This window comes from Notothenia rossii (assembly GCF_949606895.1).
Source record: "Notothenia rossii genome assembly, chromosome: 6".
In the NCBI taxonomy this organism is placed as follows: Eukaryota; Metazoa; Chordata; class Actinopteri; order Perciformes; family Nototheniidae; genus Notothenia; species Notothenia rossii.
In genome coordinates, this window is record NC_136909.1 from 68,147,951 (window position 1) to 68,172,500 (window position 24,550).

Below are 24,550 nucleotides of genomic sequence, written 5' to 3' on the forward strand. Positions count from 1 at the left end.
TAAATGGGGAAGCCTGCAGATCTCAGGTGCCTTTTGCAGCAATAAAGCAAATTAGGAAATCAGCAGTTCCTAATTCGACTAATAGGCTGTGTCGGTGCGTTTACGGCCAGTCTGTACTTAGCATCCTGCATTGTTGCTGCTTTAGCTCCTGGTCCACTGATCGAGTGCTCCCTGCCCCACAGCCTGCATCTGATCGTCATACAGAGGTTTCCCCCCCTGCTGCATGCGTAACATCTCTCCAAGTCCAGCCGTGGTGCTCACCAAGACCGCTTGGATCTCATCTTCCTACACGGAATACGCACGACACGCGCTGAGCGATCCGCTGAGGCGAAATTAAAACGCCAGGATCCACCTCATCGGGTTCTGTCCAGACCGAAACCAGGCTGGGATTTCCTCTTATCATTTCATATTTGACAGATCGTCTTTGTGTGTGTGCGTGTGTGCGTGTGTGTGTGTGTTGGGTGGAGTCAACCCGGAATTCTCCAAATTGGAAAACCATTGGCACATTTCAGGTAGGTTACATTTTCAGGCGGCTACATTAATCTGTTCATAGCCGAGCAATGCAGCGAACCATTCAGATATTTATTTATGTAATTCCTTCTTGTAAAATCATTGGTGTTGTCATGATGTGTGGTTTGCTGTTTTCTGCTCTAACCAGGGCCGCAGCTCGCACGGCGTGTGTTTTCAATTTAATCCCCTTTTAGAAATAAGACTCGACCATATTTGCCATATCTGCATCAACAATTAGCATCGTTACATTCGGATAAACAGTGTTTCTCCCGTTAGTGCCCCAAATGAAGCCGTGTGGACGAATCGAAGGGAAACCTAAATGGAAAGGCCTGATACTGTAGCTTCCTACGAGGGTGTGATTGAAAGCTATAAAATGTATTTAGATCCATGAAGGGTGGGATTGGAAATGAATTCACCGTCTGCATGCCCCCCTTTACAAAATATCTGCTTCATCTTATCTGTTTTTTAATACAGTTGAATTTGACTTGATGCGATGAAATAAGCAAATTGAAGCAAACAAATCTAACTGAGTGTGAATTCAACAGCACACCACTTCACTGAAATGCTACATATTTCAGTGCACAGTATTATAAAACAGCTGTGGTCAGGTGTCATCTCTCTCTATGCTGTGGCTGCCAAACTGGGACATTTCAGGAGTGAGGGGGTCAAGGGGCCTAAAATGAGAGCAAGATGTAGTCACATTGAAATATGCACAGAAAGGCTGATTGCAAATGGAGCAGATAAATACACTGCAGCTGTAATGATGAGCCTACATGTTGGGAAAGTGGACAGATCTGCTCCTGTTTGTAATTGCCGGGGTAGACATAGGAAGGTTGCAGGTTTGATTCCTTTAGAAGGGTTCACAAGCTGACATTTGAAAGGAAATGGAGCAGCAAATGTGTGCAGACATACCTTTTGAGCAATGCAGTTGAGACAAACACAAAACATATTCATGCATGATTGACTGACTGACTGTAAAATGACAAACCGCTGTCCAGCTGCTTCCTTTTTGAGTTCTTACCTCAGATAAAATGGAGCTCTGCTGCTTTAAAACAGATTCCCCCAGACAAAATGGGTCCTTTTAAATAAAAAGGTTGTGGCAGAGAGTGGCTGCTCAAGGGGGGTGGGACATCGCCAGGGGGGATGCTGCTTTGTGTATTTAATGTGCTGTTCATTGACTCCATGTGTCCCCCTTTGTGCCTGTGTTTTGGCATCACAGTAGCACCATGAAAGACGGAATCGCCAACAACAGCACGGCCAGCATCTCCCAAGCCAGGAAATCTGTGGAGCAGCTGAAGATGGAGGCCTGCATGGATAGGATAAAGGTACAGGTTTTTTTTTTTTACCTGTGTTTGTGAGCAAATATTTAAATTTCTTCATTTCATAAAATCATTCTGCTCTTATATGTCTGTATGTTGATATGATTAATGTTGTACAAATCTGTGTGTTTCTAAGTACAATATCCTCTTCTTGGTTCTGAACAGTCTTAAGCTACCAGCAAACTATTCTTTTTGTATCCATTTATTTTTCTTAACTAAGCACAAACATGTTTATATTTACCTGTCACAGCAATTTAATGAAATCATTTTTTAACCTAATATCCAGGCTTAAACATTGATCTTTGCCCTATAATGTAATGAGCCTCACTGGTGCACTGCCTAATTATAATTAACACAGTTTGTTCACTGCAACTAATTGTATGAATCTGCTGCTCAAATTTGTCCAGTATTCACTGTTTTGTCCTGTCAAGTTATAACGTTTTCGTACAAACTACTGTGTTACAGTAAGTATACCTTCATCAGGGAAATGTTAAGGGGTCCAAGGTGGTTTGTTGCTCAAGCCATTACCGTCACCTCCCCTGTGACAAACTGCACATGCTGCTATCTTGACATTTTAAATCTCTAAATATAAAATTAAAAGAAAACAGTTTGACATTTTGGGAAATAAGCTTAATCACATTCTTACAGGGTGTCATATGCAAATATGTATGCCAGCCTTGGTAACAGTAAACATTATGCTGCAGCAAGCAGCAGGTTAGCTTAGCATTACAACTGGAAACTGAGGGAAAGCCTGGCTAAGTGAATAAGTAACAAAATCTGCCTAACATCACCTCTAAAGCTCAGTAACCACCAAGTTATATCTTATTATATAAAATATGCTTGGAAGTGACTGATTCTGGGGGAAAATAGTCTTGTTTTTGAACACCAGTTTTTCTAAAAAGGAATAATCAAACAGATTTTAAAGCGTTCAATATAATGTAATATAATATTGGACTCCTACAAACATGTCAGACGGTTTTTCCAAATCGATGCAGCAGAAATTATATTTGTAAAAATCTTGAACCTACAATAACCACATAAAGACTAAAGGCTATCTCTTTGCCTTTAAGATGCATTATATTTTGGAATGGCCAGTAGGGGGCGACTAACTCAACTGAGTGCAAAAAATAAGTCCTATTTTATAGGAGACTATGAGAAAAAGACCCAATTTCTCACTAGATTTATTACCTCAGTTAATATTTTCTTCATGAGTTTATGGTCTCAATCGCTAGTCTTATGTTTTTTCGTCCCAATAGCATGATTTTTAATTGTTTATTATGGTTCGATTTAGAGTAAAATAGATGACAGTAGGGTATGCATCAGGGTGTGGGTACCCTGTGATTGACAGGTCGCGGTGTTGCCTTGTCTAGTTTTATCCATGTTTTGGTCTGCCAAAAATGTCTTGTTTAGCATTTAGTTGTACTTCACCATCACCTGTTGGTTCCAAAAACCAAGATAATTAGGACCTAGTTAAGATGCCACATCCTTATTTGCAATACTTGGGGAAAAATCTTTCAAGACTTGCTGCCCAAACTCAACCTTTCGAAGTCAATGCCTAACATTAACCATCTTGGTTTACGACTAGACACAAACAACTAGTAGCTTTAAAGTAGTAGTCCACAAATGAATGTGACGTCTTCTTTTTAAATAAAGTCTACAGTTTTGACAGAGATTCAGGTCTGTTATGCCAGAAGCAGCTAATGAGACTCTAGCAGAGATTAAGAGTTAACTCCCTTCTTTGGACTTCACAACCCAGAGTTTCCATCTTTTCAAAAGCAGTCTTCCGTCTCACTTAAGGCTGCCTCAAGTGTCCTCAGGAGATGCAATTTATCAGACTTTCTGAAGCTCCCTCTTAAGACAGAAAAGGTTTCATACAACATTTTGTAACATTAGAACAAACGTTCCTTATATAGCATAACTAGAGTTCCTGTAATTGTTTTCTGGCTACGAGGCGGCAACAAAATTATGTTTCTCAGCTTAGTATAGAGCAACTTCTTCTGACAGACGTCACATGAAGCTTTAGTTTACCTTGAAAGCCACAGTGTCGCCTCCTCTGTCAGAATGTATCCACTGTGCACAGCTGGGAGAGCCAAGTAGTTCTAATATGGTGAACCCAGAGGCATGCTGGGCTTCGGTGAACGTTGACCACTTTTGACATTTGTTTTCTACCAAAGTGGGTCAACTTTTCTCAGACTGATCATAGAGATTTCACTGTGTTAGCAGTTTCTCATGCAGGGCTTCTTCGTCTATTACATGTCTAGTGTTCGATTTCGACTAAGTGTGCAGCAAGCTTTTAGGCTTAATGGCTGATGTTTAAAATCCCCAGCCGCAGCAAAGAAAATGTAGATATTTAAATGTGTTTATTTATGATAATCATATTCCTGATCATATCCATAACCAAGTTTAGGCCTCATAAAGAGTATATGCCCTTATCAAACCATGGCTGGATAAATATTGACTCTTGAGCGCGTTATGCTTTTTATGGTTGAGTTTAGTCACTATGCTTTAAAATGGCACAATGTCTTAAGTTTCAATAGAGAATAGAGAGTTCTATTAGAATCACTACATCAAACCATTCCCAGATTTGTTGTTTTTACAGCATGATGTTTTTAGCCCCAATAAGAGGCTATTTTACACTGTTCATGAACAACTTCTCAGTCAGTAAAAGGCGCTGTCATCATCTCATTCGGTATGCTCCTCTTGTGCTCAGGGAACGATTGCCCCACAGCCTCGACGCTGTTCGCTCAGCATTATAGCCGAAGCCTGGAAGTCTGCCATACACCATCATCCCTACACAGCACAACAAAGGCCGCTTACAAGAACCCTGGCTTCTTAAAAACAGTGATTATCACTTACGTATAATCAGGGTTTGGAGGATGTATTACGAAGACCTCTAATTGAACCTACAATGTGTCCTGTTGGCACAATACCTCATTCAAAATATTTTCAGATAATGTCATATTTCTTTAAGGAAAAATAGTTAGACTTAATGTAGTCTCAACGTCTAAAACTATGTCAATTGAGAAGTGGTTTTTTTTCATTGACTGTTAAAGCAACATTACTATCATGTTTTCATCACTTTACACAATATTGACTTTTTATTGAATGCAGATATTGGCAAGAGAAAAATTAATAACCTTAAACACAATATTGTCCTATTTGAACAGAATTAATACTGTATTGTTGTCTTTTTGTCTGTGTTTGTGTTTGTGTTTTTCTTCTCAAGCTGAATTGATATACAAAAACCACAACCCTAAGTGTTAAGACTTAAAGAAAAACCTGGAGTGGGAAAGGTGGTGAAAAATAATACAAAAGTGTCCACAAAGTTGGGCAAAATGGTAGCAAAGGCATTATAGCTGGCAATAACATATATTGGATTTCCTTTATATGTTATTGTCATTTACTTGATAATAGTTGATTTTTAAAAGTTTGACTTAAATTGAGTTAAATAATATGCAAAGAACATAACATATTAACATTTGTACACCTATTTCATCCAAATTCCTAGTCTTAACACTAAATACTGTCAGTTTTTATACATTAACACCTTATGTTCATGCCTGCCGCAAGTTCTCATGAAGATTCACATGAACACTTCAAAAATAATGATATATTTTCCATTTCCAGATCGTTTGGAGGGAAAATAATAACTGTATTACAATTTGTGGTAATAGCCATAAGAATTTACACAAAAAAATAGAGGGTCTGAAAAATATTTAAGGTTTCTGAATAATTGGCTTCTGCCTCTCAGTCAGGGCATCTTTGAGATGATGTGAAAGACTTAAAGAAAGTTTAGCCCAAACTTTTTTCAGGAAGACAAACCTCCTTGTTTCAATGCGTGACAAACAGATCTATTTGAGTTTTGTTCAATGAATTTTACAAGTATTTAATGACGCAAAAACTAAGGCTCTCTTAAAAAGGACATCATTCTTATATACGTTTTATATAACATTAGGGAAGTGCGAATTTCAGCCAATTATGAGAACAAGTTTAAAAAAATGCACAACTGGCTGTTCCATTTGTACTCCTTGCATCACATTTCCTAACAGATTATTAGCTATAATCATGACATCACACATGAGGAAAGCATTAAGGTGGAAAAAACACATGTATTTATTCAAAAGTGAAATAATAAATATAGTGTTAAAAAAAGGGTGTTTTTTTTATCAGCAGCACGATTTCAAATTGGCATTGTTTTCTCAGCATGATTGAAAGGTGGGCAGCTGTTCGTGCTTTGATAACCACTTGAAAGTGAAGGCAGAAAAAAGTACAGAAGAAGAAACAGACAGTGGGCCACGTCTGGCGATCTCTTACATTTAATTAAGGGATCTGATGAGAGACAGTGTGTGTATCAGTGACAAGAGGAGTCTCTGAGCTGCTGATTGAGGGATCACCACGTTCTCATTAATTGCTCAATCAGCCAAAGGAATGTGATCTGTGCTAATTAGAAGGACTCTCCTTCCATCATGGGGATGCAGTGTAATTACAGTCAGTCTGGGCCTAATGACACACGCAGAACAATACCACTCTTTGTCATGTGGGGCTCCCGTTCTCTGCAGAAACCCTGTCTGCAGTTACATGAAGTATAATAATTATTGCATTTGCTAACTATTCCACTTTTTGCAGACTCAGATAAGTACCATGATCAGGTCAGCTAGAAACAGACATTCAAAATAACCATGCAGCTAAAATAAAAAGCATTTCATTTCAAATGTGTGTTCTGAATGAGTAGATTTTTCATATTTGACTAATATAACAGATATCTAATTATGAACTAAATACAATTAACCAGTAATATCAGACTAGGTATTTGAGCGTAATCTCTTCCTCAGTTTTAGGGAGCATTTTAGCTAACATGCTAAACTAAGATGGTGTAAAAGGCTAGCATTAAACCTGATAATTATCATAATGTTTGCATTCTTTATTGTGAGCATGCAATCCAACATGTTAAGCAAGGCAAGCCAAGTTTATTTATATAGCACCTTTTTAAACACAAGGCAATTCAAAGTGCTTTAAGAAACGGAAAAAGATTAAGAGCAAATGTTAGCTTGCTGACATTAGCATCTAGCTAAAGGCAACTGTTGTGCATGGCCTCACAGCTGCTAGCATGGCTGGATTCTTGTTTTCAACTTGCTAGCACAGCATGGGCTACCTCAGTAGTTCACCAAACTATTTTGCTTTATGTGACCCTTTTTAAAATGAAGCCATGACCTATTCAGAATAAATAATTCAAAGGATTTCTGGATGCCCTCTAGAGCTGATAGTATAAAATTCCCCAAACCCAATGTTAGGAATAACTGAGGTTAAGATAAAGATTACGTAAACTTAAAACACTGTTTTTGAATCCTAAAACAGTCCTTGAATTCTGGTATTTGTCCTTGAATAGCTGTATATTTTGACATGGAAAGGTGTTTGGGAGCGTCCGACTGGCTGTATAGATGTCTGATTGTATGGAAGTCACTTTTCAATTGAGTTTATGTTCTAAAGCTCTAGTTTCAATTTTCTTCAATTACATACAGCATGATGTTCATTGGTAAATGATGGTCCTACATTGTGATTGACAGTTCGCTATGACCAAGATGGTGACATCACAATGATTACGTTCACTAATCTAATATAGTCTGTGAAAAACACATCTATGAGCCGCATCATTGAACTTGACCAAATGTTTAGTAATCCACTACTGAAAAAGAAAAACAGACACATGCATAATGAGTCCCTCTTCAAGTAGCATTTGTGAAAGACTCCAGTGCTCATTCGTTTAAGAACTTTTCAGTTGCCTTTTTTTACAGTGAATGTTGGTGAAGTACTGATTTGAGAGCTGTTTTTAGAGATTTATGCTACAGTAGGAAAGATGGGCTTACAGCTGAGTGGCAGAGGGTGAAATCAGAAATGATTGAGTGACTGACACACAATATTGGTTATGGTCTTTTCATGAGAAGAGTTAACAATATGTAAAACATAGGTTAGGACGCCAGCCTTATTGTTCATTTTAAATAACAGAAATAAGCAATCTATTAGACATATTATTTTGTGCTGCAGACTGAATAAATTGTACAGTTATAATCCCTTTTGAAGCATAATAGATCTTGGGCGTATTCTCTTGTGAGAGCATCATTGGATGAGGTGAAATGGCACAGGAGACCAGATGGCTTTATTCTCCATGAAGATCCTTGACCCCTCTCCGTCCCTCTGTTGCAGATCCTCCTCTGCTCTCCATTTGAGGCCTTTTCCCTTCCCTAACCCCCCAATAAAACAACCCTACATTCTCATGCAGTGTTGCCGTTTGACTTTGTAAAAAACACCAAGCAACTTTTTGCCCTGAGGCAGAAAGTGTGTGGTTAGTCCCACCCTCTTTTCCCCTCAGTTTGTCAAGGTCCCGCCTTAACACCTGTCAGTCATCTTGATGAGCTGTCTCTTCATATTGCCTCGGGCTGATGTAACAGGCATCAGTGCGGCCACGGGCGCTGACGAAGCAGAAACAGAGACGATAAGCAATTTTACAGAAAAAAGGGCCATGCAACATTCCTCGAGGTTTCGGACATCTCTCCTCTGCTGAGAGTTTAGCTCCAAACACATTTTCTCTGAGAATAAACACACAGCGGGTTGCAGAGCAGAGTGAGCTTAACTGTAGCCAAACTTTTCTACAGTAATCCATGCTTTATTTACCTATACTATAATAGTGGTAGTGGTGTGAATAAAGTGATAGCCATGTTGGCCCCTTTGGTCCAGACCGAAATAGCTCATCACTATTTGATGATTTTATTACATTCAAGGTCCCATAGGATTAATCCTGGTTGCATCTCTTGATATATTATTCAAGTGCCATCATCATGCCAAACTCATTTATAACTAATACTAGCAAAACTAATGACATTCCCATCAGCCTTACTGTAGATATACTGTTCTTTGTGTTTGTCTAATATTGACTTAGCTAGGTCCATGAAAGAAAAAACTGAAATCTCATCATCTCCTTTTTGTCATATTTCTTTTCCGGGCCTTGTTCTGCCTTTATTAGTTAGAAACAGGGGAGAGGTGAGATTAAAAACATGGAAAGCCAGAGAGATACACTAAAGGTTAGATTTGAAGTTTTGAATTTACTTGACTGATGATGAATTATATATCAGGAAACCGGAAACAACCTCAGACACCTCCCTGATGAAGGCAGAAAAGCTGAAAAAGTTCTAAATAAAGCATGGTGTGCTGGAGAGGAGTGTGTCCAAATGTAATTGGAATAGTTCCAAAACATCCCAAAGGTCATTTAAAGGTGAGGTAGGATACTTTGGAGAAACCGACTCGAGTACGCTAGAATTTGAAAATACACAACCTGAAAAAATCTGCCACTTCCTTATAGAGCCCCTCCTCCAACACACACAAACGCGCACATGACCAATCAGGGCATGAGATAAATGTGTGCACAGATGAAAGGCTGACAGGCAGGTAGGCGATCCGGTTATTTTAGCCGGGCCGGCTAAAATGATTGATCGTGCTTTTTACTACGGCTTCCACAGATGACATTTTTTATGGATTTTTTGTCAAAGCACTTCAGATATTCATTGCTCTCGGGATGTTAAGAGCATTCAATGGAATATAACAAAAAGTGTATCTCGAGCCGGTTTCTCAAACTTACCTACCCCACATTTAGGATTCAGGTAGAGAGATGGAGTCATTTGAAGGAACCTTCTTTGTGATCCTATGGTTGACATACATCTTTTGTTTAAATGTTAGAGAAAGTGAAACCTCTGTTCACCCCTCTGTGTCCTTTTCTTTGTCTCAACATTTCAGGTCTCCAAAGCGGCTGCAGACCTGATGGCGTACTGCGACGCCCACATACGCGAGGACCCCCTCATCATACCCGTCCCCGCCTCCGAGAACCCTTTCCGGGAGAAGAAGTTCTTCTGCAACATCCTCTGATGAGCTGCCGGGGGAGCTGCGCGGGTGCAGGCACGGCGCTGCCTGTCTTCTCTGTCTTCACCACACCTGAAGCTACTGGCCATAGGCGTTGAGTTGAGTTTTGCCAGGTGGACACTCTGTTGTTGGTCAGCTCTGTCCTGGTGGCTGAAGGTTTTGGGGGAGTCAGCTACCGAACTGGCAACCCAGTGAGCGTATCATGTCTTGTTAAATAGGTTTGTTATTGCTTTGTTATTAGAGAACAGCCTTGCTTATTGAGATGAGAGATGTTATTTTATTTTTTATTTTATTGTGCTAGATTTTAAGATGCCTCAGGAAACATAAATTTGCCCAGTGTCTACGACTTTTTCTTAAATGTCCCTTCCCTTTATCTGAATGAAAAAAATATCTTTGTATTATCTTTGACATAACTTAAGACATTACTTTCAGTGCACAGGTTGTCTATTTGAAGCAATGCTTACTGAAAGTATGACTAAAATGTGACACTCCACTCACTAGGGGTTTCTCTTTTAATTTGCTTCCAGTCACAAACAATGAACCCGCTCTTATTAGCGCTGCAGTACAGTCAGATTCAGATTAAAGCCCAGAAACAGAAACCTTATATTGCATAGTAAATTATTTCAGTTTGTGCTAATAACACTGGTAGTAAAAAATAAGATGGCTGCACATCAGTTCTGCTGCTAATAAATAAATAAATAGACTCCCTATTTATTAAAAGTTGCAGAGCTATTATTAGGACAGCGAGTTCTTCAGGGTTATCACTGTGCGAACAACCCTTAAGGTCAGACATTATTTATGAATCTGCCCCCTCCTTCCCAGGCCCGCTCTAATGCATTCTACTTTTGCTGCTCGGTTTGATTTACTCATCATATACGTCATTCACTTCAAATCAGAGACACTATGTGTTAAACCTTCAGCCCCCCAATTGGGATATTTTTTACAAGTCGCAGGACATCTTTTCCTTTTATATCTTCATTTGTTTTCTGGGCATGTTTCCTGGGCCTGATTCTTTTTGCCTGTCCTAGAGTGAATGGCAAGGCCTTTGACATTAATGCCAAAACCAGAGGCCTGCATGTTTCTCTGCTCCTTTTTGACAGCCTCCTCTGTTTCCGAGGAACTGTCCGTCTTTTAGAGTGTACAGTACGTTACAGTGCCAATTTCTGTGCGAGCAGTGTGATCTTCACACTACGTGCTCCCGCAGCCTTCTTTCCGTTTGGTTTGTTTTTGGAAGAAAAAGCACACTGTTGAAACCTTTCCTTTACATGGTAGTCGAATAGCATTTGCTAATTTTTACGATTAATTGTTATGATCGTTATTAATATTGTTATTATTATCGGTAGTATTATTGAATATTTGTTGCACAGCACTGACAGCTACATGACGTGTAGTGCTAGTAAGCTTGTATGATACTTAGGAGAAGAAAAAAAAACATTTATAAGTCATGCAATTATTGATACTATCCGAGTATTTTTTAAAAATAATGGTAAGGGTCGGTTTACATATTATGATCCCTTCGGTGGTTCAGGCTTTTTGCATCATTGTTTCTGTAAAGTTAAAAGAAATGTCCTCTTGGTACTTGAACAGCCATTGCATTAGGATCCAAAGTGACTGTCACAAACTATTGGACTTGAAATTGTTTTCAGGATAAATATTGTTTTTATTTCCTAAATTTAAAAACCTGAGAGTGACATCAGGGTGCTCCCACTGACCTCTTCTCAAGGATGGTGGCAAATCTGAAATATAATGTCTAGAGATGAATATTGCATGGATTTATTTCTATCTATAACGGAGAGAACTATTATGATATGAAATATTGCCTCTTCGTTGACATTCTGGGCGCTACTCTGCACATAATAATGTCATTTGAGTCCGGATATGTCGACGATGTGCAGCTGTACTCCTGAATGGTTTTATCGTTCTGGTAAAAAAAAAAAATAGCATTTAAATAACAGGCTTTGTAAATCCTTTGATGGATCAAATGAATTAAAGGAAAACGGCAACCCCAATGTGCTGTGTCTGCAATATTTCTGCCTCTTGTCTTTCACTGAAGTTTGATCCAACTGATGTCATAAAAGGCCATTGCAAGTCACTGTGGGTCTCTCAGATAAGCATGATATTCTGGTGTGTAGTGGAGACCCCCTGTGGCTGAGCTCAACCATAGGCCACCTGGGTGCACTGTCATATTTTTTAAAGCATTGTGATTCAATGCAGCCTCAGCCAGTTTGCCCTTTACACTGCTGATAAAAAAGAAAGCATCTTCAGACACCGCAGGTTGATGAAAAATGTCCCTTGCAATGATTCAGGGTATCAGCTGCTGACAGCAACATTTTGTGTTGTAGCGATTTGATGTGTTCATCCATGCATACAGCCTCCCCCTGGGAACAGACTGAAACCCATCAAGATGGGTTATTTTTGTCACTATCTTACTGTGCTTTAAGGTTAATGAGTCATCGACATATGGTCAAATGTACGTGGTGTGTTCTATAATAATAAGTTATACAAACTTGCAAGGCGTAGTCCTTACTTAAGCGACCAAGGTTTATATGACACGTTGCCCTTTGCCGAGTGTCGTCCACTTTTTCTCCCCCTTTCCCGTCTGTCTCTCTTCTATAATTAAAATGCCAAAAAAAGAACAACTAAACTGGAAACAACTGAACAGATTGTACAAAACAGTGTGGACAAGTGTAATGAATGAAATTCATAACGCAAGTCAGGTATCCCTTATTGATTTCTCTAAACAAATCCCAAAGGACCAGGATGTAATTAAGTAGAAGTAGATATTCTTAAACCATGGCACAGCTGTGGTGTGGATTATTATTCACATTTATTTCAAGCCCCCCTGAAAAACCTATTTTCTCAAATTACTTCTTACTGTGATTGATAAGGCCCTTCACGGACACAGAAATTCTCCTAAACTTAGAACAGTTTAGCTTTTTTTTTATGTGAGAGATTTCTGTATTTATGTCTTTACTTTGGTCTGTTTTTCTTTGTTTGGGATGGGTTGGACTTTTCTTAAAAATCCTAATGTCCCAATGTTCCCAATATTTGGGACAACATTGATCAGCTGTCAAACTATCTGATCCGACTTCACCCGTACAGTCCCAATGAAGCACATTAGCTGAATAAATAATTATTTATTACTTTTTTAATTCCCTACCTTTAAAGGTAATTGTTGGTTGTTTAAGTATTTTTCAGGTTATACAAAATAAATGAAATACTTAGGATTAAAAAATTTTTTTGTAGTTGCAGTAAGTTAATTTGACTAGTGTGTGTATATACATATATATATATATATATATATATATATATATATAGCCCAAAATCAAATCCCAGAGGGCTTTGCTGTCTGTACAACAGAAGCAGCCTCTTTCTTTAGACTTCCAATTCAGATAAGAACATTGTTTTCCCAAATTGGTTTTATGAACCAAAATCAGACATTCAAGAAATATGTCTCAATATAATGGAATGCACATAGTTCTCAGGTGGGACATAACTAGATACAAATACATCTTTATAGATCTGTAAAAGAAAAAGAAAAAGGGCAGTGAGTTCTGAGTGTCTGAACACTGCAACAAAGAAGATTGGAATGTGTTAATAAAGCATAAATAGGTTTCAACAAACAAATATGGACTAAAATCAGAGTGGGAAACAAAACTACAAACTATGCTTAGAAGAGGGTCCGCAGCAAAGCAGGATGTTAGGTTGTGTTTGGAGAAACCCAGAACATGCTATGAATAGCCTTTTCCTTTCAAATGAATAATGTGTTGCAGAGAGAGAACTAAATCTTTGTAATGAGTATATCTATGAATATGATTCCAAAAATAATTATATAATACACAGGAAAGTAATTATCCCTAGGGCACTTGGTTATCTACACCGGGAATCTGTGCTGGAGCAATTTTCCAAATTGAACAGTGAGCCCCCAAAGTGTGCACAAATACATGAAAATAGTCCTAATGTCTGATGAGATTATTTATCTACACTCACAGCATTTCTACTCATAACATTGGCATACTCTGTTGCATGCCAGTGTATTCCATTACATTATTATTTCTCACTGAAAGAGGGTTTTAAAGTGACTAAAATAACATGTGTGAAACACTCACTATTAACATCTGTGCAAATGAAATGTTTACAAGCATGGCAGCAGGTGCTCCTGGTGTCTGGGCCTCTCTTCCTCTCCAGCAGGAACACTGGTGTTCTCAGAGTCAGAAGAAATCCTCCTCAAACACCCCTCGCCATGCACAATAGATTGCATTTAAATTATTTATATGCACCACAGAGTAACGGGTTTAATAAAGTTATGTTCTAATATTAAAGCTACAACACGTTGCCTGGGTCTTGTAGATAGATACACATATTTGTTATCTTAATTTTCTACTCTGCTTAGAATGTGGTTCCTATTTAGAAAATTCCCAATTTGGACTGAAGCAAAACCCAACAAAAAAGCTGAAATGTTATGTTATAAAGATGCCTTAGAGATACTGTTTATAGCTCACTACTTCTAAGGGCATGTGATAAACTATTTGCATTGTTTTGTGCTTACAATAACATTTGGTTTCCTTTTAAATATGAAACTTGTATACCTGCTTTATTTGTTTATGAAGATTTTTCAAATGATAAAATGTATAGAATAAACCAACATACCATGTTTGAGAATGGAAATATACTACTGCTGATAATAATGCTATGTAACCCTAGATGTATTATACTTTTTTTTGTTCTTATCTGGATATTATAAATGTTTTATTTCATGCCCTAACCCCTTAAAAAAATGATGTCAGCTGTTATGTTTTGGTTACAATGACAACTTTTATTATATAATTGCTGTTAATAATAGTATTAATATATAAATTACAATAATTATAACACAGAACAAGTTTAAGTCTATCCTAACCAATTTGTATAGCCTATTCATATTTTATTGTACCTTCGACATCACAGTTCTGTTTTGATTGGCTGGAGTGCGTCGAACTCCTTTTCCCAGAGTGCACCGCGGCAGGGCTGCTCGTCTCCCATTGGTCTATCTCTCCTTGCAGCGGAGGCAGACATTAGGCGGTGGTGAGAGCCCGGCGGAGCCGGAGAGCTGCGGAGCTTAAGTGAAGCGCACACAAGAAGCGGCACACACCGTGCAGTGCGGCTCAGGAAGAGGCTCAGCGCCGCTAAAGCTGAAGGCTGCTCCGGCTGAATGAAGGGTCCATGCGGAGGCTAGCGCTCATTCTGCTGCCCTGTGCTGTCGCCGTCCTGGTGCACTTGTGGTTGGCACAACGACCCTCCTCCAGCCCGCTGGACAACAACACACACTCGGGTACTTTTCTTGGGTTTTATGGTTTTACCTCGAAAGCCTTGCAACTTTTTTCGACATTCGAGCGGCTTGCTAACTTTGCCTTTACCGCTGTCTGTTGTTGTTGTTGTTGTGAGTTTATGTGGAAACAGGTAGTTTATGCTGTGCTCATGAAACGGTGTCCGTGTGTGTGTGTGTTTTGGTGGGAAATAATGTTACAGTTTAGTAGGGCTGGGCGTTGCTGGGATAGTCTAATGTCTGAAACAGACTGAAGTGAGCTGAACATCTCTGTCTTGTTACAACTACTGATCTCTGCGCTGCTTTCAAATGGACTCTGGTCTCTTGTGATCAGGAGGACCCTGGAGGGGTGAACCTGCTTTTTAAATCAGAGGAATATAGTAACCACCTTTTGATGCATGATGGTAGAATGATAGGATCTATCACAGTAAGTCAGTGCAGACTAACAATCGGATGTGTCAGAATCAGAGATGGGTAGCATAAATCAAGCATGCCTCAAAAGTGTATATTATTTCATTATCTCTGGTTGTTGCCTTATCGGTGTCACCGACTGTTGGTCATTTATCATCCCTATCTTCACATTCTCATCACTGCATCACAAATTACATATTTTTTAGTTTTTTCATTTCAATATTTTTTGCATGGATTTTTGTTTCTGATACAGATGAATCGTTACCTTTCTATGAAGTTTTGGTGGGAGTGCTGTCAGCAAGACACCATTATGAACTGCGACAAGCGATAAGGCAGACCTGGCTGGGCTACATCCGAGACCACCCTCACTTCCAGCTCAGGTCTGTAGGGTGGAGCTCCAACTTCATCTCTTGGTTCTCTTTCTTTCTGTCTCTTTTTTCAAGGCCAGATTCATACGGTGGAAATAAAGCCTGCGGGTTTGAGCAAATAACTGACTGCCCAAACTAAACCTTTTATCTCTACCTGACCAGAGGCCAATATTGTTCTCTCTTTCTTCCTTCCTTTTTGTCCATTTCCTTCTGATTCAGTGATCTGAGCGTGGATAAGGTGTGATGGCCTTTAAGCAACCCTCAGTAACCATGGCAACGGAGGGTGGATAGATGGAAATGTTTTAGGAATCCTACAGCCTAATATTGGGGGAAATTGCAAAAGTGTGATTGTGCTGATTTTCAGAGTGGGGGTGAAGTTCATCGTCGGAGAACATGGGTGTCCCATTCCAGAGGAGGACAGAGAGGATCCATACTCCTGCTCCCTCCTGAACTTTACAAAGCCAGGTAAAAATGATATAAATGATAGTCAGCCCCACCCACTAATGAAGGGGCAGCTGTAATATCAAGAGACGCTCCCTTGCATGTGAAATCGTCAACAGGAGAGTGGAGGCTGAATAACAGGAGATGAGCTGAAAGAATGCATGTTCAGAAAATAAGTAAAACACCTTTATTCATTGTTCGCCCACAGCTCAAGGACACCATTATTTTCCTTTCCTTACCCAAGGCCAAAGCAAAGTCTCTCCCAGCTGCTGCAGCCCTAACTAGAACTGCCTTCTAACACTTACAAAGTAAAGCTATACAAAGCACTGACGCACCATATAGGAATTAATTGAACGGGCTCACTGTCAAATCCACAGTAATTGTTATGTCTCTCACCTTCACAGGGTCCGCTCTATTCAGGCGATTCACTACTTCTCTCAGTCAGTTTGGTGTTTGCTGCCTTCATGAAAACATAATTACCGCTTTTTTTCAGACGGCGGCCTTTAGGGTCATGGTGATGTTTTATTTTTCCAGCCTGTTCTCTGCCCTCCGCTGGGTTAATGGTCGTAACTGTTGACGTGATTTGCTTCATAATCAGAGGCTTGAAGGCGGCTTTGGAGCGAGATGCTCGTTGTGATTGGAAGAGAAAGAGACAACTGCTGCTTTTACACACAGTCGGGTACCTTACTCAGGATTCAGGTCAAAGCACACATTAAATGGACAATTAATTGTTGTTGAAATATGTTTGTGCTGCATTCATCATTAGGGATTTTTCTTTGGTGACTAGAACTAAGGTGAATGCTAATTAGCTACTCAGACTCTGATCTGCCTCCAACACAAGGTGCGTGCTTTGTACTGGTGACAAAAGTCAAAATCTCGATGATTTAAATAGATTTTGTGAACTCAAGGCTGATATTTATTTTTCCTTTTTCTGTGTTTGTTAATTGTCTCAGTTCTTCCAGCTTCTCAAATGTGAATTTAAGCTTTTATACTGGATGTTGTTGATCGATGTTGATGTTTGCTTATATTTTTGATGTTAACCAACTGATTATAAAGCAAATTACTTTCAGCCTTTCAGATTCAGCCTTTTTGACTTGATTTGTCACCAACTGTTAAACTGCAAGCAATGAAGGATATTCTTAGATTTAGTTTTAAAGAAAAATATATAGTGAATAACTTTACATTGCTGTTTATTATTAAGAATTTATGCAAAGTTTTATTTATTTCCCCCTAGAATAAACTAGCAAAAAGTGAGCATGCTGGCAAGCGCTGTTATGGCTCTTTTTGTTAAGTGTGCTAAAACTATTAATTGATACTTAAATATATATCCTCACAGACTGGTGCAGCGCACTTCCACTCGGCCTGTGTGAGAAACAGTTGGTTTGATAAAGTTCTGCTTTGTCTTGTCTGTGATTTCTGGCCTCTAATTGTTTGGCGTGAGCAGCAGAACTTGTGTAGAATGCATATAAAGTAAAAAAGAACTGCTTCCCTTTAACAGCCTTGATCTTTTCATTGATCTCCTGGGTAATAAACTGCTCTTTTGTAATTAAGAAACCACACTCACTGAGCAGAAGCTCGCTTTGAAGACAGCGGCTCCTCAAAGTGCTGATGGTGTAGCTTTATCAGAATCTGCCTTCTCCGAATGCATTCCCTCTCCCTGAATAACTTGGTCTTCATCACTGAAAAGAGACGGTCAGCATGTTGGAATTGTAATACATTTCACGTTTGCTTGTACAATAATCTTTGCCATCCCTCTGTGCCAGTGGTGGGGCCGGATGCAGAGATAGAGATCGTGAAGGTGTCTGACCCCTCGCTGCTCGCCCCCTCCGACGTGTCTGCCATCGCCCTGGATTTCAAAGTTCTCCACCCAGTGGTGATCACGAGGCTGGGGGTGTTTCCCAGCGGGACCCAGCCCGAGCTTCAAAGCAATGTGACGGTGAAGCTTCTCCAGCTCGACCAGGAGGTAACACCACCCTCACCTCTGAGCTAGGGCTGCTCGATTATGGCAAAAATCATAATCTCGATTATTTGGGTCAATAATTGATATCATGATTATTAAAAACGATTATCCATTTACTTTGAAAACATCAATTTATTGGAGAAAAAAATGTTGAACAGTATGTTTTTAACAGTTGATTACCCTGAACTTTAAGTATAATTCAACTGAAAAACCAAAAAAAAAAAAAAGTAATTTGAAAAAAAGTAATAATAATAAAAATATCATCGTTTTATTTCGATTACGTTGTTTTTGTAATCGTTGCAAGCCATAATCGTAATTGCGATTAAAATACGATTAATTGAGCAGCCCTACTCTGAGCATAATGTGTCCCGTATGAGCGTTCCTTTGGAGGCTGCTAGACACACAGCCTGGGAGGAGCTGGAGGACTCAGTGCTGGTGGTGTTTACTGAAAGACACACACTGAAACTTCTTTGAGTTACTGTCTTAAAGATAGCAGGAGTATTCAGTGTAGGTGAAGTTACGTTTCTGAAAACTTTTATCGAAGAATTCTTATGTGGTAAAAGTGTGTGCTCTTTGCAGGAGGCTGTGGTCACGGCTCGCTTCAGTGCCATCAGCACCGGCACCGTGGTGAGCGGGGTATGGTACAAACCAGTGGAGCAGTTCATCTTGCCCAAGGTCAGTTTTGTACTCAGAATTTCTAAAATCCTGGCTACCAATTTTGAGCCCAAGTCCGCCAACTGACACTCTCCCCTGTTATTTGGATATTTCATGGAAATATTTTCTGCAAGTTCTATTTAAATGGAGCAGTTCGGTAAAATAATGATCCATGGCGAACACAACAAACTAATACCAAAACATTGTGTCAAAAATATTTCTTAATGTTTAATTGAATTAGTACCAGAGTATTAAACATAGCTCTTTTCAGGAAGTGAACCAGGAAATGACATATTCAATGTTTTTAATGAATTATTTCCCAACAGAAAATAAATTGCTATAGGACAGACTATAGGACACAAATTAATTAATTCGGGAAATATCTCCCCCATCACCGATATGCAATACAAAATAAATCATATATCCATTCTTCCTCAGATCAATATATAAAGTTAAATCCGCTTTTAGCAAAGAGTCCAGTTGCAACCCCAACATGATTTTAATCCAGTTCATAGGCTCACAAACAAAGGCAATTTAGTTTGGTTTGACAGTGATACATTCTAAGACCGAAGCTGTGAGCCATATTAAATCTGACGCGGGCTAACCATGGCCATGCCTGCTATAGGCAATAATTAGTTTGGTAATATTTCTTTCCTTTATCTAAATGTATCGCAAATTTGAACCATTAACCATTTTGAGAAAATCTGCATAATACCTTTCAAATCCTTTTTACCACCTGCTATTATTGATACACCATTTTTTCCAAAGTTTACAGTATTCATTTATGTTTGGGAAGCAACACCAAAAAGAGATTTCACAGGACTTTTTTCCACGCAGGGTTTTGAGGGGACACTGGTCTGGGAGAATTTGGATTCTGCTGGATTGACCACGGTCAACTCGTCTTCTGTGCAGCTCAATGACGGAGGAGGTGTCCTCAAGATCTCCTCTGTACGTACCCGTGGAGTATTCAAGATAAATACATTCAGAATATTCCCTTTTTAAAGTGATGTGAAAGAAAGAAAGAAAAACTTTTTTTTCTTCTGATTTCCTAAATTGCAGATCGCAGAGGGCTTATTGCCTCATAGAAGTGCGCTTGGATTTCCCGGTTTGGCTGGAGGGTTCACATTTACTATCTATGGTTGGTCCTGCAAAAATAACTAATACTGAGTTTTTTGTAAAAACATTTCAATCAATATCAAATCAGCACACTTTATATACTTTTTATTTTTTTTTAAATCACTGGCTGGTTATGAGAATAGCTCCTTTTTCAGCTCAGGGCTACAGCGTCTGTGCTAAATGGAAATGAATATGTCATTCCCCTCTTTCACTCTTGATTTTCACATGCATTTGCCTTTATCTGGGAATCGTTTTGTACCCATTTTGAGGTAAACAAAATTAAGTCCTCACACTATTTCTGCTAGCAGAACAAATGATTCATCCTGTGGAACAGAACAAATTGTTATATAGAGTTTTGCCATTCAGTGATTTAACACATTATCCCTCAGAATTGTCTTAATGTATTCAAAGAGCTTTTAGTATCTGCTTCCATTTTCCGTATTGTTTCTGTTTCTATGTCCACTTCAGATGAGGACGGTCTGTCGGGGCTCCTGCGGGGCCGCCCGGCCAGGATGGAGCGCCATGCCTCCAGGCTGAGGGAGGAGGACGCTGCCCTGCAGCAGGAGAGCCTCCGGCACGGAGACATGGTGTTCGTAGACGTGGTAGACACCTACAGGAACGTGCCTTCCAAACTGCTTCAGTTCTATAAATGGTAAGACAAGTGCTAATGACTCGATTTTCTGTCTCCAAATTGCCTGGGCCCTCTGAGGAAATCAGCCACCTGAAATGAAAGTGTGTCGTCGCCTCGAAGTGTCTCGCTGTTAGAAACACGATTGCAATCACTCAGTTAGGAAATCTACAGTTGAGTCATCAGGTAGAAAAATCTAGCGAGTGATCGTATTTGCCCCTTCACTCTCGTGGTATTTAAAAGTAAATCCGCTGAGGGGTATTGCCAAAAAATCTGAAGGTGGGCTTTGATTAAGGTTACAAATTCCCTCTCTGACAGGTCTGTGGGAAACGCTGACTTTAATCTGCTGCTGAAGACGGATGATGATTGTTACATCGACGTGGACTCAGTATTAATGAAGATTGACCACAAGGGTCTCAAGCGCAGCAATTTCTGGTGGGGGAAGTAAGTACGATTTGTTGTCTGATCCTGTTGACTGTATATTTTGCTGGTGATTTCAATCCACTTGACTTGATCAGCTGAACTTAAGATGAAAGAAACAGGACTGCTCTCTCAAAGCGACGAAAGGGAGACAGGAAGTGATGATAATGTGCCGTCCTGACCCAGTTTCAGGCAGAGCTGGGCAGTGGACCGCATTGGGAAGTGGCAGGAGCTGGAGTACCCGAGTCCCGCCTACCCAGCGTTCGCCTGCGGTTCGGGCTACGTGGTCTCTCGTGACCTGGTCCAGTGGCTCGCCAGTAATGCGGATAAACTGAAGGCCTACCAGGTAGTGATCCCCAGAGAGTGTTTACAGTTGTAAATAATCCTGATCATAATGTGAGGAATTGTCCCGTCTTGTTACAGGGAGAAGATGTGAGCATGGGGATATGGATGGCAGCGGTTGGACCACAGAAATATCAGGTAAAAGAAATGGAACGCAAATCATTTATAGACTTCAATTCATCAGATTTTGTCGGGTAAGATGAAGTCTCACTTTTTCCATCTTTGTACCTGGTGTTTTCATAGCACACTATATCAAGTTGATATAGGCATTCAATGTCTGACATTGAGATATATTAGAGAGAGGAAAGATGTAACATATTCTTCAGGAAGATGACAGGGTAAAGAAATGCATATACGACAGATATGATATATAAGTTTAAGATGCAAATGTCAATAGAAACAACAAAATATTAAACATTTAAATATAAACGTAAATAAAACAAACATTAAAAACAAAACGATCAAGGTAAAATGTTCCCTATAATTACATCATATTCAAGCGTCATGGTTTCTCATCTCATCTTGTAGAACATGCTGAAAGAAACTGCAAAACAAAGAGAGACTAAAAGAAGTTAAAACAAATAAACATTCTTATTTTAAATTTCTTAAACCTTTTATCTCAAATCTTATTGAAACATTTTGATATACATGGCAAAAAGCAGGGCTAATCAATTAGATTGTTTTCACTAGTAATTCACTATTTTACTTTATAATTGTTGTGCTTTTTATAATTTTAACAAACTGGTATGTTAATTTTAAATTAAATACAAATGACACATTCCCTATGGTATACTAGGCTTTTAAGCTCAGCATCACTTGTAAAAGCATGTGCTTGAGGAGTCTGGGAAAACCATGGATGTTTGAAGAGAACTGAATTCAGCCCAGTTCATTGAACGGCGCTCAGTGGCGTGTGAAGCCAAAAATGGCCTGACTCAGGAACAAAAATACACGGATCATCCGGGGACTCGGGCCCAGAGAGCATACACACTTGCGTTAGAGCATAAGCCCCGCCTCCGATCCGCTGGGACACAACCTGTCTCGGCTCAGTCAAATGAATAGAGAGGGAAAAAAGCCTGCGATTCAGTTTTTTCATGTTAACAATCAAACTTTAGTAAGACATTAACCAGTGTATGGCTGATAACAAAATCAAAATATGCATGTTAACACGGACCCTGTCCTTCCCCCCCCCCGCTGCTGCCCAGGACCCCGGCTGGCTGTGTGAGAAGGAGTGCTACCTGGATATGCTGTCGTCTCCCCAACACACCGCAGAGGAGCTGCACACCCTCTGGGACAGGAAGAGGGCCTGTGGAGACCCCTGCGGCTGTCCCTGGGGCCACTAAGTCTAGCTCCCAGCACAAGTACCACGCGGCACTGTGGGTAATATGCACTCAGCACTTGGTGTGAGTTCAGTTTCTGTAAAACTCCAAACTGACTTGTTTTACTTTATGATTCAAATACTTGAGATTTGGCGACTTCCTTCCTGTTGGAAAATTTTAAAAATGTTAGATTTCATTGCAGGTTCTTAATATCAACAAAATACTGTACCAACATTATAAACCATATGCAGCTCTAGAATATGTTAAAAACTCACATGTAGCTGTAGTATAATGTCAGCATTTGTATCAGGAACTTGATTATTTAGTTTGAGAATGAAAATGTCTTCAGTTGAACAGACAAAGGTGAAGAAAGACTGGATTAAAAAATGTTTTTAGTAATGTGATCACTGAAAGAGATGGACAAGACCCATGCACAATAGCAGCATGTGGTTATTGTGTACAGAATTGCTGCTGTAGGAGTTGGTTACTTTGTAATATTGTAATTATTGGTACTCTGATAAACCGTTTGGTTTAAAAGCGATATTTGATGGACATTTAAAGATGATTGGCTTGACATTGCTTTATTTTGTAAATTATTGTCTAAAGCTTTTCATCCTCCTTCACAATTTGTAGATTTACGATGAGCTTTATCACAATCACACACAGTTTGTACTGTAACCGTCATTGTGCAAATAGTGATGTGGCCTTACTGTGTTTGTTAGGGGTCATACTGTGTGTATGTTATAACACTTGTGCTATCAACACAGATTTGCAATGCACAGTTTTGAAACTTGGATCAGCAGTCAGTGACTGCTCACTATGTTGGCACTGCTTTTATGAAACCTTCCTCACAGGAAATAAAGAGAGATGAATGACTTGCTTGTTTTGTTGTTTTGGGGATGGTGCACACGATAACAAGTCACTGGTGGCTTCTTTGTTGGATCCATGTTGAGCCTCAAGTGTTGTTTTAGCTGTTAGGGCTGCTGATTCGGCACTAGAGACAGTCAATTTTCTTATGTTGTTATAGGAGAGGGTTTCTACAAAAGAATATAAAACAAATGTTTTTGAACTTTGACTGAGCCCACAAGAGCAGCTGTTACACTCTGTCCAGGGACGGAGGCTCCAACCTGCCGTGCTATCTGTCCTCACCATAACCTGTCTATATTTCAGAGGATGTCTCTCAGAAACTTTCTCAATATCGGTTTTCATGCTACTCTTGCTGTGCATGACACGACTCTGAACAGAACCCCCCCCATCAAACCTGCGCTATGGTCACCCTACAGCCCCCAGTCCCAGAGCAACACCTCCTAGACAGCCTGTCAGTACATCAATCATGTGAAGACCCGGAGGCTGCCATGGAACAAGTGTTTTCAAGTGTTTTTGGGAAGGCAGACCTTTTGGCGTTCAAACCAAAGCTGGATCGGACTTTAGTGCAACAGGCCCAGTGTCACAGACTGGGCAGCAGCCACAAAGAGGCCCAACACTCTCTGGCACTGCAGCGCCGACACTGGTGCACTCCATAATCTCCTTCCTTCTCTCATTGGTCAAGCCTGCCTATTTGATGACAGAATCCAGAACTGACTGACTTAAAAACAAAGCCCCAACCAAGAGCACTCAAAAAGGAAGCAACTGGAGGTAGCTGTTCAGGTGCCAGATTTGTTGACCAGAACCAGTTTTGTCCCTGACCTTTGTCAAAAGCCAGGGTGGATACATAATCAGGGTCTGGTGGCATCAATGAAGGAGACTGGTGTGATAGATTCAAAAGATAGAGCTGTTTTGAAGTCACTATTTGAGGGTCCTCCGCAAAATCTCCCACTATCTTTGCATGAGGTCCACACTCGGATTACAGATT

General features: G+C 39.7%; 2 protein-coding genes across 2 annotated transcripts; both read left to right on the top strand.

Moving 5' to 3' along the window:
* Nucleotides 1–61: 61 nt before the first annotated feature.
* Nucleotides 62–11,734, top strand: gng4 (G protein subunit gamma 4). The gene is made up of 3 exons (XM_079689515.1): nt 62–512; nt 1,730–1,835; nt 9,615–11,734. The coding sequence occupies exons 2-3, from the start codon at nt 1,737–1,739 to the stop codon at nt 9,741–9,743; spliced, it is 228 nt and encodes a 75-aa protein (XP_079545641.1). The 5' UTR covers nt 62–512; nt 1,730–1,736; the 3' UTR covers nt 9,744–11,734.
* A 3,049-nt stretch (nt 11,735–14,783) lies between these two features.
* b3galnt2 (beta-1,3-N-acetylgalactosaminyltransferase 2) lies at nt 14,784–23,574 on the top strand. Its single transcript, XM_079689674.1, has 12 exons — nt 14,784–15,048; nt 15,707–15,833; nt 16,186–16,286; nt 18,026–18,225; nt 18,802–18,897; nt 19,714–19,824; nt 19,936–20,014; nt 20,461–20,644; nt 20,939–21,064; nt 21,227–21,386; nt 21,464–21,520; nt 22,585–23,574. Exons 1-12 carry the CDS (start codon nt 14,940–14,942, stop codon nt 22,720–22,722), a joined length of 1,488 nt encoding a protein of 495 aa, XP_079545800.1. The 5' UTR covers nt 14,784–14,939; the 3' UTR covers nt 22,723–23,574.
* The last annotated feature ends 976 nt before the right edge of the window (nt 23,575–24,550 follow it).

Bases quoted from the DNA above. Each gene is read 5' to 3' on its own strand.
- gng4 (XM_079689515.1), top strand. From the start codon at position 1,737: ATGAAAGACGGAATCGCCAACAACAGCACGGCCAGCATCTCCCAAGCC. The intron at 1,836-9,614 runs GTACAGGTTTTT...TCAACATTTCAG, and splicing joins CCTGCATGGATAGGATAAAG to GTCTCCAAAGCGGCTGCAGA.
- b3galnt2 (XM_079689674.1), top strand. From the start codon at position 14,940: ATGCGGAGGCTAGCGCTCATTCTGCTGCCCTGTGCTGTCGCCGTCCTG. The intron at 15,834-16,185 runs GTCTGTAGGGTG...GCTGATTTTCAG, and splicing joins CACCCTCACTTCCAGCTCAG to AGTGGGGGTGAAGTTCATCG. The intron at 18,226-18,801 runs GTAACACCACCC...TGCTCTTTGCAG, and splicing joins TTCTCCAGCTCGACCAGGAG to GAGGCTGTGGTCACGGCTCG.